The sequence below is a fragment of the Panonychus citri genome, unplaced genomic scaffold (genome assembly GCF_014898815.1).
Source record: "Panonychus citri isolate SS breed McGregor unplaced genomic scaffold, ASM1489881v1 Contig00062, whole genome shotgun sequence".
Classification (NCBI taxonomy): Eukaryota; Metazoa; Arthropoda; class Arachnida; order Trombidiformes; family Tetranychidae; genus Panonychus; species Panonychus citri.
The window spans coordinates 1-13,904 of NW_026515467.1; the positions used below are offsets into that span (position 1 = coordinate 1).

The 13,904-nt window shown below is 30.2% G+C and overlaps 1 protein-coding gene across 1 annotated transcript; it reads right to left on the reverse strand.

The window, feature by feature from the left end:
- Positions 1-9,681: 9,681 nt before the first annotated feature.
- LOC128385941 (bis(5'-adenosyl)-triphosphatase enpp4-like) lies at positions 9,682-13,229 on the reverse strand. Its single transcript, XM_053344873.1, has 5 exons — positions 13,041-13,229; positions 12,777-12,936; positions 11,382-12,065; positions 10,549-11,114; positions 9,682-10,074 (listed from the first exon to the last, which is right to left on the reverse strand). The coding sequence occupies exons 3-5, from the start codon at positions 11,778-11,780 to the stop codon at positions 9,771-9,773; spliced, it is 1,269 nt and encodes a 422-aa protein (XP_053200848.1). The 5' UTR covers positions 11,781-12,065; positions 12,777-12,936; positions 13,041-13,229; the 3' UTR covers positions 9,682-9,770.
- Between the last annotated feature and the right edge of the window lie 675 nt (positions 13,230-13,904).

The window sequence follows — 13,904 nt, forward strand, 5'->3', positions numbered from 1 at the left end:
GTTAATTTAATACTAGTTTTACGATGATTATTATTAATTAGAAAGTGGAAATTTAACAGAATTGAATGAATAAGTAGCAGGAAAAAAGTTCTGTGACTCTGAAAAGTGTGATGAGGTTGATGATATAAAGTTGACATCTCAATCAATCAATGACATAGAATATGTTAACTGAGATAATAATAATTAGTTGATAATATAAAATAAAAAGGTTTCAGAGTTTTAAAACTATTACCACCGGAATGGAAGTTTAATTCGTGTTCAGAATTTTGTAATATTCATCATGATAATGATCATGATATTAATAATTTGGTCTAAAAAAAATTTCTCCCTGTGAATAATTATCATGTTTTATAATCACAAAGAAAGAAAAACAAAAAAAGTTTCTACTAATTATCATGTAACTATAACTGAGATAATCATTGTAATAATAATAATAACACTAATCAACTAACCATAATTAATAATAATCATTTGATTGCCAAGAATCATCAATTATCCCATTTAAACTGTTAAGATAAACTTTATTGATATTTACACAATTGATTATAATCTTAATTGATATTATTTACAATCAGTAATCATTTGATTTCTCACTGGTATTATTATCATTATTAACATCGATATTTAATAGATTATCTTGAGAGTTAATTGTTATCATTGTTATTAATGTATCCAATTCGAGATGTATTAAATTGAGATATCAAATGTTATTACCTTCATAAATTATAATATGATAATAACTCAATTAACATTATTATAAATGAAATAACGTTGATTGTACAATTGATCACGTTTTTGAAATGTTTCCATTATTCAGAATAATGATCATGAAATTATGATCATGATGATTATCATCATCATGTATTAGATTATCTAATATTCAAGTGTTCCCAAAACAATGTAATATTAGATTCTCAACACATAATATTTTTCATTTCTATCTCATCTACATAGTGGTCATGGTTAGGTCATTATCTTTACCCTGATATAATAAGTATAGTAAACCTTTCATGTGGTTACACATTCAGTGAGTTTTGTAGTTGTCTTTTTTTTTGCTCATTCTCGTTGTAATAATTAATGAATTATAATGAATGAATGAATGAATGAATGAATTACAATATCAGATAATGAAGTTGTTAGTGTAAGTTGATTTGTTACCATTCAGGTTGGGTGTTAGTTGGAAATATGATTATCATGATGAATAACATTCTGATAATGAGTATGATGTTGATGATCAAAATGAATGGACAGAAAGGTAAATGTCCAAAAATTAGTTGACCGTTTACTCTTGGATTATTATCTATATATGTGTGTATTACCACGAAGTATTGTGTCAATTTATTAGATGATTATGAACAAGATGAATACAGGGAGAGGAGAAAAAAGTTTGAATTAAACTTAATCATTGAGAGTAATAATATAAACACGTATTGATTCATTGGTGCACGACCAAGTGGGAGGTTAATTGTATGTGCAGGAGGAGGATTAAGGGTAAGTTGATTGTTGAAAGTAGCAAAAAAAAAAATAAAGATCAATTTGAAATTGGATTGAAAATCTATACACGATACTAATTATATTCATATCTTTTTATTGGGAGTGTTTGTCAACTGATCTTAATGAAGACATCATTCATATGATATTTTCTGTTTTTTGACTCAATGATTTCAATTGAATTCAATTCTTTTGTTCATATTTATAATCTCCTCTATCTTTACCTTTAAGATTCAGGTTCGAGATTCTCATGAAAACTGTTCAATTCATCCGATTACATGATCCATACAATTTACTAGCTAATTAAACATTCTCATCTTCCGATAACTTATTTAATGAGCATCATTGTAGTGTGAACAACAGTTAATTTCTAGATTGTTATTAAAACAGAATAACTTTTTGTTGATAGCTGTTTAATTAACCTTGAAGTTTGTTTAATTTTTACTCGAAAATTTTAAAATTGTGACAAAATTACAAAGTCTCTCATTAACATGATTGGTTATTAATCATCACTTACAATTTAACAGCAACAAAACTATAAATTGAAATGGTTAAAGTTATTATTATACATTCAAAAACTATTGGAAACTAATGATCATCATATGGTAATAATGTTTATGTAAATAACACAGCTTGTTAATTTATTAACTCTATCGATGATAAATCATCACAATTAACCAATTAAGAGTACATATAGATTGAAATACTAATCAACGATACACATAAAAATAATAATAATGAATCAACATTAACTTATCCACGAATAACTTGAGGTCACTTTATCATACTGGATAATGGACATGACGTGTTGAGAGAGCAAAAAAAAAGGTAAGCAAATAAAAGTGATTAAGTACCAATGAATTTGAATAGATGATAATAAAAAAAAGATCTCAATAAATTGTGATTAAAATCAATTCTGAAAAAGTAATGAGATAGAAACTGTTGGATTCTAAAAGTTGATAACTTTGTTTGGTGTGTCCATTATATTTTCTGACTTGGATACACTCTGATTTGGTTAATAAATTTGATTTACCTTGAAAAGGAAAGACCAAATTAGATACAATTTAAAATTTACAGGTAAGAAAAAGGGACCGAGAACTTTGTTTGAATAAAGTTGACAGTTTTCGTTAAAATGCTGGAACGGTAACTATAAATCAACGATTTCCAAAGCTCAAGAAACCAAATAGCGATCGTTAAGAAATAAAAGAAGCTCGTAAAAAAGAGACTAGCAATCAAATCGTTGGCTAAGGTTAATTATTGTTTACAGGTAGAAAACAATTACTAATGGATATTAATAAATTAAGGTCAAGTGTTACTGTTTACCTCCTGGTTCGGTTGCGATCGGATAAGGTTTTCAAAATGGCCTCAAGCCAAAAATAGATTGTGATAAATTGACTTGATTTTTTTTTTCGTAACTTTACTCTCATAATCATCGCTACTCATCATCACAATTATCAGAGCAATTATCATAATCATCATCATCAGTACATTGTCAGTGATGGAGAAAGAAGATTCTTAGTAATTGATTATTTAAGTTTATTCGATATATATCAACAAGAGAAATGGGTATTAACAAATATGGAGAACTTTGTTTTTTTCTAATTTATCTTTTTCTCCACTGTCAGAACAAGTTCCAAGATTCATTCATTATCTGTCTCTTTCTCTCTCTCTTTCTCTCTCTTTCTTATTTTCTATCTTATTATAATGGACATTTTTATCTGCAAAAGTTTAAGCTAAATTTTCATCGCTCTCAGCTTTGTCTTGTACTTTCAATGGTTAAAATGATTCATGATTTTGTCAGAATCAAGTATTGGCTCACTTTTAGAATTCAGTTTAAGTGTAACTCTCAATAAATTTCATGTTGGTCATTTTTTGTTCCTGGCAACTTGTCAAAGGAAAATAAGATGAGAAGATGATAGTGATGAGGATGGAAATGAAGATACTCTCTCTCTCTCTCTCTCTCTCTCTCTCTCTCTCTCTCTCTCTCTCTCTCTCTCTCTCTCTCACTGTGAAGTACACATTGGATTGATGAGGAAGAGGAAAAGGAACATTTTTCAACGATAATATTACGGAAACAGGAAAAGTGACAGATTGAAGGTTTGATAAAATGATCTAAGATGATTAAGGATAAAACAACAATATTAATCAAAATGAGTTACATTCATGATCCATTTAAACAGTTCTCTGTATTGTTAATGTATAATTTAATGAGGTAAGTTGATTAATTAATCAATGTAACATTTTGAAGGTGAGATTGAAAAAAAATATCATAATATTTAATGATTTGAGTTTATAAAAAGTGTAAACTATTAATGTAATTCAATGATGGTTAAGATAATGAATTTGTTACATGGAGAAAATTGGAGAAGGATGAAAATATCAAGAATTTAAAGGATAAAATTTATTCTCAAATGTCTAAGGTTTCACACTGAATGATAATCTGTCTTATGAAAGATACACTTGAGATTATCATGAAAAGATAAATCCAATACAAGAACTAACAAACTATTCGGATTGGAGTGTGAATTTAATGGGTGGTGAAGGGGAGAGAGAGTGAAAATGCTTAAGGTGAAGTTTAATTTTTCTTACATCCTCATTTTCCAATGTTCACAGTATGAGGTGTTCAGAATTTGATTCTGTTGAATAAATTCATCGATTCATTTTGTTTACTTATTTGAAAGGTGTAAAGAGTACACAACAATCATCACTTTATCGATATGCTCACCCAAATCCACATGGAACTGAATTTTTTCTGCTGATTTGTTTTTTTTTCCTCTTTCACCTTATTCTGTTAGTCTTATCACCCTGATGATATTTACATTTGTAGGTTTAGGAAATAAATCTATGACTATTGAGTACCTGAATGAGTTATTTCATGATAAAGTTTTACATGATATGCTATGAGTCAAGTTTTCACTAGACTTGCAAAAGTAACAAGAGTAGATAAGTAAAAAATTGTTTATGCAAAATGTTTTCCATAACAAGGAGACTAAAAGAGAGACAAAAAAGCAGAGAGAGAGAGAGAGAGAGAGAGTCAAGATTGATGATAGACTTACACCTTGGAGGATTATTTTGACAATGATGAAATGCTTCATCTTCATCATCATCCTGTTACTTTACTCTCTCTCTCTCTCTTTGTTTTCGATTCCCTCTCGGAGACTCCCTATCAGTTTCAATCCTTCACATATCTCTCCTGTTCCCCTGCTCTGTATCTCATATATTCCGAGTAAAGAATTTGCTTTGAAAAGCAAAACTCCGAATAGAAAACACCAAACAAATGAGTTCCTTTTGCTGATGCACTTAAATGTCAATACATGTACATTACTCAGCTCACAGAATTTTCATTTAAATATTCAGAATGAAACCATCGTCCTGACAAATGAAAAAAAAAGCTCATCATCTTAATCACTCAATACTTGCTCAGGTAGCTATCCTTAATTGTAACCAAATAATAACTGTGACAATTATGTTGTATTGTAATGGTGAATGAGTTGTGAATATGAGTATCCCAAAGATTGAGAAATAAAAACAATATCTTCACAAAGGTAATCACAATGATGATGATGAGTAATTATTAATGATGATTAATGTATATTAATTTATCTTGCAACACAATGAGATAAAGATTGATTCTGATTAAGTAAAATTAATGATTCTCAGAACAAAATTAATAATCTTTATGTTGTCATCATTCTTATCATCATTATCAATAGAAACTTCTCCTTTTCTCCATCTTCCATTTTCTTTCATCATCATTTTTCCCCATAAATCATTCCTTCTCCTTCTCGATATAATAGAGTTACAATTTCTTCTCTTTTTTCACTTACAACTTTGAACTCTTTTCTTCTCCCACCTCACCCTCTACTCTCTCTCCCTCTCTCTCTCTCTCTCTTCCACCTCCTCATTCTATTCTCCCTGATCAATCCATTATTCTTATCATATGACAGACATTATTTATGAGAAAATGATGAAACTACTCAGAATTTATAACAGAAAATGGTTGAAAATAAGAAGAAAACTGTATCAGAGACAGTATCTCATTGAACGAATTTCCAACATTCAGATAGACAGAACTCACTGAATTCACCGGGAATAAATAAACTTCAATTTCAACAGAAAAATAAAGAGTCAAATCTGTCAGTGGAAAAAAGCAATTTTTTCTCCCCCCAAAGAAAATTGAATTGCAAATGATACACTAAATCCATATTCATATTCAGTTTGTCAGTTTGTCTGAGTTCTTACCTTCCATCAGAATTGTAAATAATTTCCCCTGGTTACCATATAAATGAGAGTAACAGAGATACAAAAACAAAAAGATATTATTAGTATTGTTACTGGTTCAGTTTTTGATAATATTTTTAAATTAATATTTATCATCATCAAACATCAACCTTAGCATCTTATTAGTTGATATTATATCATCAACATCATTATTCATTGGGTGGAGGAGGAGGTTAAAGGAAAGAGGGGAAAAAAGTACCGTTAAGTTAGATTAATGAAGACAAGGATTGATTATCTTAGTGAAACTGAACCTTTTCCATTCATCTTAAGGTAAGATTATACAGTGTACACGGAATACCCTGTGTAGCATATTATTTGTATCACCTTTTGTTATTATTTTTATTCTCATTTTATTCTTGCTCTCAAGGAATATCATTGGATTTATTCATATTCATTAGTGAGAGAGGAGCTTCACAACTAAAGAAGGGAAAATCTCAAGAATCAGGAAAGAAAATAGTAGAAAATAAAAAAAAACTTCCAGATCATCTCATGGATTTACAATGAACAAGTTCAGATTCAAATTTTGTAGATTCAGTGTTATTGGTGTTCCTTAACATTTTCATCGACTTATCTTCCAAGTTTTTTTTCTCTCTCTCTCTTTCTTTCTCTTTCTTTCTCTTCCTTCATCTTTAAGGATCAGTTTCTTTTCTTCATGTATTTTAATAAGATTAATGATTCAGTCTTTGATAAATGATGTACCAAATTTATTGCTACAATGATTTATGGTGAATTTATCTTCAAGTAAATGCTCTGTATCCTTACCAGAATCCTGAGAAAGTAATAATATCAACATTTACTGTTATGTTACATTGTTTGAACTCATAAAACGAAACAGACAAACAATCCCAAAGTAGATTCAAAGACAATCACTTGACAATGATAGTAATGATATTAATAAAATAACCATCAGGCCCATCATGGAATCATGGATAACTATGAATAAATATCATGAGCCATCAATTTCATCATAAATCTAAATATTGAATAAAACTTTTCCCAATATTTCAGTAAAAGCAAAAGTTTAACCGAAAACAAAGCAATATGTCACAACGATATCAACCCAAAAGTGTCGACATTGTTGACTCAACAATATAATGATCAATACTTATATTAGTATATCCAATGAACTATCAGGTATTGGGAATAACTTTTTCAATGAGCCCCAAGAAAAGGGTTGAATCGACAAAGTCTCTTTCTCACTGGAAGAAAAATATTCCGTTATCATCACGATTACATCAACATCGTCACGACGATTTCACAAGAATCACCTAAACAACGAGAGAGACCCATTTATCTGATAGCCAGATTCTGGTTGTTCAATGTATTAATATTTACCTAATTTCCTCAAGATAAACATTTAAGCTTCAAGTTGTTGTAACACCATTAAATTGACTACATGGCTAATGATTAAGATTTTACAATCTAATTACAAGGATTTTAAACAGATGCTTTATTTTTCTAATTAGTGAAATGATTTACAAAACAATTTAGTATCCACAATAAGCCCTATCATCATCACCTTTCACTAGTCAATATTGTCACCACCGCCATCGCCATCGCCATCGTGGTCATTGTTAATGTTTACATTGTCGCTATTGATGTTACCTGAAAGGATGACAATTTTACACTTTGAACAATGAATTTCAAACAAAACAACAATCAATGGGCACAAAATACAAAAAGTATAAACCAAGAAATGAAATCAGCAAAATAAAAAAAGTTTTTGACAATTTTGGTCAAGCGAAATGCTTTCATTAAATTTAATGGACCGGAAAACCTTTTACCTTTGTGATACATGATGATGATGGTGATGATAATAACAATGATACAGCTAATAAAACTGATAATGGTTACAATAATGTGTGAATACTTTGTATCTTTCACCTTAGAACTTTTTTTTTCTATTCTTTTCCTATGAAATCCAATAGTTTACCTGATTTAATACTTGATTTTACCTTAATACTATTGTGTTGATGTGCTAAAAGTGTGTATGTCTCTGTTTCTCATTGTTATTAGCACTTTGAGAATGAACAAAAAAAGTTTCGAACCATGAAAGTTGTAACTTGAGATACGAGAACTTTTTACTTATTTCTTGACACTTCGAGACTATAATTGGACAAAAAAGCCGGAAACGGAACGAATTGATATTTGTTAGTAATACATAGATTCTTATATTGGTGTTGTTTTACATTCTAATATGAATTAAATGTAACATTTGTCAATTCTTTAAGTGTCAAATTGTGTTAAAACATCAAAATAATTGATTACCACAGTGATTAGAATCGTAGTCAACCATGTAATATCTATACATAAATTAATAATGATTGATCAATTGATCTTGATTACAATTTGATTGCTAACAAGTTAGTCAGATCATAACAATCATTATTTACATTTAAATTGACAGAATTTACCTTTTATTTATGTGATGATTTAATTGTCAAAGTTTTTTCGCACAAAGAAAATGTTTTATGACCTTTTCTTTGATATAATATAAAAGTTGGAAACAAATTTAACGCAATTACTTTGTACAAGTGAACCTGATAATCTGCGTCTCTGTTATCGCGATATTATCTTATACTTTTGAAAACTCATTTCGAATGGTAAAAGGGACTCGAAGTGAAGACATCTAGTGTTGAGATGGAAAAGCAAGTTCTTTGAAGATTCGGTCAAGACTTATGGGAACTAGAGATATTCGGATTCTAGGTTTTCAATGGACCAGGCCAATTTTCGCAAATCCCCCCGATCCTTTCAAATTCAAATTTGGCGGTTGAAAAAGGCGAATTGTTTTTCTCTTTCTTTTTACTCTGTCTGTTTTCTTGATGAATGAAACTTTTGAATTGAGTTTATATCGAAAGTCACGTGGCTTTTCTGGTGATCGATCCTCTGAAAGTTGAGATCGATCCATTTTCCTTCTGAAATCGATCTGATCGATCAACTTTCGGATCGGAACAACTAACAACTTGTTACTAACAACTAATGTGATCGCCATTTTAACCTCGTTTTGTTTTCTTTTTTCCTTTTCTTTTTAATTTCTATTATTTTTTTTCTAATTGTCATTTTGTTTTCTCCAACTTTACACTGGACTTACACTTGTTTGACTTTATTTTCTGTTATTACTTTTTGTTTAACCAGAGTTTTCTTTCCTAACTTATCCTCTCTTTTTGAAACAAGATTTTCTCTTTGTTTTTATTTCTCTTCATTTGATAATCTTTTTGGTTTCAACCCAAATTTAAGACTGAAAATCTAAACCGCAATCATGGAAGGGATCGTAATTGGTGCAATCATTGTTGGTGTTTTACTTGTTGTCGGTGGACTCGTTTGCTGTATCCTCAAGTGTATCTGGGATATAGCTTGTTGTACCTGTAATTGTATCACTTGTGGTCAGTGCGGGGATTAAATGAAATCACTGAAAATGAACTTGGAAATTCGTGACAAAACAAAGAGAGAAAGAGAAAGAGAAAGAAAGAGATAAAAAGAGAGAGAGAGAAAGACTAATCTAATTAACAATGACACTTGAATTTCATCTAAATAACCTGGAAAAAACTACTTTTAAAACTGATTTCTAATTATTTCTTACCTTTGATCTGTTATATTGATCATCGATTTTTGAATAAAGCTCAACATGTATGAATATGTCCTGTCGCTGTTCAGCTTTACATTTATACTTAAATTGTTGACAGAATTAAATTAGAAAATGTTTTGATTAATATAATCAATTATTTCTATTAATAATATGATTCAAACTTTACATGTAAACACACTAAATTAATTAATTGATTGAAATTCTTTTCTCAAGAGAAAATAAATTTTTAATTTCTACAAAAAAAAAGTTGAACAAAGATTTTCAATATTCTTGAATAATTAGATTCTCTCAAAGTTAATTGTTGTAATGAAATTGAAGAAAAATTTTCTTTGATAATTTGAATTAAAATTCAATTGTTCTAATACATGAAAGAATAGTTTAATAAATGCAATTACACAATTTTACTAATAATTTAAAGTTCAGCAAGTAAATTTCTCGTAATTAAATCAGTTCCATTGCATTTGTAATTACCAACATTGAGGTTGAGTATATCAACCATAATTGGATAAAGATCAATGTTGAAAAATGAGGTTCCATTTAAATTGAATGAATCTTTGAATTGAGGGCCTGAGGCAATAAAAAGCGCTTCCATTTCCGGTTGAGTATTATTATTACCATGATTACCCCACATGGAATCAGGATGTTTCCAGGAACTGAACGCTATTTCATAGCCTGGTTCAGCCTCCAATAGAATTGGTTGGATTCTTATATTATCTCTGGAATAGGAAAAGCAAACAATTAATTATTCTTGGTAACAATTACCATAATAGTAACAATTTAAACAATTGTAATTTTATTGTTTTAGTTGGAGGGGTGTGAGAATTGTTATTCAATTATAATTGTGACAATTTACTTTTTAATCTCAATTACTTTAGACTTTGCTGAACCAATTTTCAGTTAATGTCAATTGCTAAATGGGAAAAAGATGAGTAATTAAATCAACACAATAAACTGTCAATTTATCTGATTACAGTTTGAAGGGATATTTAAAATAGTATAACAATTAAAGAACAAGTAATTATTACTTATACTTGATTATTAATCGGGAAACGATCTGTTCTCATGGTGGAAATTAATGGTGGAAAATACTATTGAATTATCAATGTATAACATTGAGACTAATTCTGTGTGATTATTACATGTTAAGGGTATTTAAAGTTTACTCAGGAGATTAGTTAATTGTTGATTACCTGTAATGATATTCCTCGGGAATCTCATCTCGCTTGTAAACTCTGAAATGATTAGTTTTACCAAGAGTGTTGAACATTTGGTAAACTTGATCTTCTACTCCAGGATTAGGTAGAATACTAATTGCTTGAGATCCACCAAATTGTTGGAATGAAGTTTGATCAGGAACCAATTCGGTTAAATTAACGGTAGTGGTTGATTTAAACTCTTCCATACCATGATCACTAACCAAGATGATATTGGTTGATGAGGTTAAATTGTGATTATCTAAATTTTCCAATAAATAGGCTACCGCTTCATCGGCCATTCGAACCTGGGCCAAAGTTTCATTTCCAAAGGGTCCATGTTTGTGAGCAGTTTCATCGGGATTTTCAATATAAAGGAAAACAAGATTAGCAGGATTAGTTTTATCGGTAAACCAATTCATGAGAATATCAACTCGACCCTTCATATCAATTGATCGGTTGAATTCAACTGAGTAAAATGCTCGATCACCACCAAAGGTGAACCCACATCCAGGCCACATGATCGCTCCACTCTTGCGATTACCCATTTTCTGATTTGCTATCTAGAATTTGGAAAAGCAACAAGGAAAAAAATAACAATAACAGTTAATTGTTGCTAATTAACATGAAAATGATGTGTAGTAAATAGCATAATAACAATGACAATTAAAGTTCGATGAAGATTGATGAGGTTGGAAAAATCATTGGTTCCAATTGATTATCAACAGAAATAATTAATAATAGAAAAGTTTAGCTTCCATCTGAATTTAGTTCATTGAATAAATGGTGCAACTTAATTAATAATCAATGGAATGAGTTGGAAAACTTACCCAAAGAGGTAATGAGTACCCATTGTCCCACCAAACTTGAGTGCTATGGGAGAGGTCAAATGTTAAATTCAACTCAGGATCGTACATATTATTGGCAACGATTCCATGAGATTCCTCGTAAAGTCCAGTGGCTATTGAGAAATGATTGGGAAAAGTTTTACTTATGAACTGAGGGAACATCCTACCGGTCACTCCCGTTTGTTTGAGTGACCAAAGGGTCGGAGTTAAGGTCGGAGAAACGTAGTCAGCTCTAAACCCATCGAAAGAGATGACAATTAACTTTGGAGGTTCATCTTGGTCACCAAAATATGAACCAGTTAAAAAGATGGACAAAACAATGACAAATATTGTAGCACATACAATAGTCCCAACAACAATTAAAATCTTTTTGTTATTCATTTTTATAACAATTAGAAACAGAAACAGTCAACAATTAGTTATTCAATCGATTATAAATCAATAACAACAATAAAAAAGTAATGTACAATTAATCAAGTCTATTTGAGAATGAGTCAAACTGAAGAAGCAGCAAGTTGATCAAATACTGACTTCAACTAATTGTGATGGTGATAATTGTAATTGTGACGATTAATTAGACTTGATGATGACACTGGTGGGGGTTAATTAACATGAGAGATACTTTAGAATGGGAGATAAATCATTTGGAATGATTAAGAAGAAGCTCTGAAAAAGGGGAGAGAAAAAAAAAGATTCGAACAATTTTAAAGTAACAATTCGTTGGACTTATTGGTCGCGATTAAATTAGATTATAAACAATTTTGTCATTAAAAAGAAATCAACTAATAAACTTAATGTTTACAATCAAATTCTCCACCTTTTTTTCACCAAAAATCCTTGAATTTTTTCAGAGAAAATCAATTTACATTATCATATGAGTTCCCTCTGAGCTCCTCCTTCACCTTTTCTTTTGATTATCTCTAATTGTCAACGTATGAATAAACTGATAATTCTACAAAAACAGTAATGTCTGAGCGCGTGTATGAGGCAAAGGAGAGAGAGAGAGAGAAAGGAAAGAAAGAAATGAAAGAGAAACGCAAAAATTTGAAAGAAGCGCAAAGTCGTTACCATTGGCAACGAAGCCGCTGCTATTCAGCGTCAAGAGAAGTTACCAATTTTTGGATTTGATCAGTTGCCCAATGGTCAGTTTTGAACTTTAGCCCACGATGTCACGTGGGTTCTCTATCCCAGGGCAAGAATCGCCATGTGGCCTTGTCTCGAAAGTCTTTGGGGAGAATCGCGAGTGTTACCCGTTTATGGAATTTTTTTTTGGTTTGGATCAGTAAAATATCACTAATCATTAGATTGGTAGATTGGTATCACTATTTTGATATAAATTGTGTAAAGAATTAAAATGTGAACAAACAATTAACTCACCTAAAACTTGTTGAATTTTAAATTCAATCATCTGATTATCATCACAAATCAAAAGTAAACATCAGTTCGTTGTTATTGTTGATTAAATAGTCTCAACATTAGTAATGTAAAATAAACATTGAAAGATGAAGTTGATTTAATTGGAATTGGAATCAATTCTCTAAATGAAAGAAAGAAAAAAATTGCAAGAAAAATTAAGGAAAAGTTTAGTATATTTATCATGTTTAATTGCAGAAAATTTAAGAAAAAAAATTAATTTGTTACCTTGATTATGGATCAGCTGATTCATTGATTAACGATAATGAACTTTTTTTTTCGTGACCATTTAATTGATTCAACTTTGAAATTTTTAAAACGCAACTCTGAATCCATAAAATTTGTTTATTGATCCAGACTCTTTAAACTTGAGTAATTAGTAATTACTAATTAGAGAATCATTTTCAACAGTTAATTTGATCGCAAGGTGTAAACGTTCATGGGTGGAGAGTGAATTGTTATCAAGTCGTTGGCGGTTCTTTTAATTGTTTTATCGTCAATTACAAATACCAACAAGAGAGAGCAGTTGAGTATTGGGAATTTATTTACGCCAAGTGGCTAATGCTTCAGACATTAACTTCAGAAAGTCGCCCTGAAGGCCCTGGTTCACGTGCAATTAACACGTTCAACCATATTGACCATAAAACTGTCAAAGTAAAAGTTGACTGATTTTAAGAGAAAATTAGTTGATATCGATCAATCGGTCGGAGACACAGGTAAATAGTAAGAATGGTCAATATGCTGAAAAAATGACCTTTTGAATTGTGAGCAGTTTGAGGTTATGTTGGGACAATGGATCTTTTTTGTCAGTGTCATCTGATGGTTAATCTCATTCAAAGTCGAAACTTACGATCACTTTTCCTCAGCACTGGCTGACTTTTTAACACGAAATTGAGCGCCGAGGGTCAACTTTTTATTCGTTAAAAGAACGTTTCACTTTTACTGACTAGAAATATCTACAATTCTCAGGCCAGAGTTTCGTTCAGATAACTTAACACTTTGTTTCGATTTCTTAGCAAACTAATGGTTGAATAGGTGAATAAGTTCAGTAAAAATTCATAAAAAAAAGTTATAAGAATAGTCACTTGAATT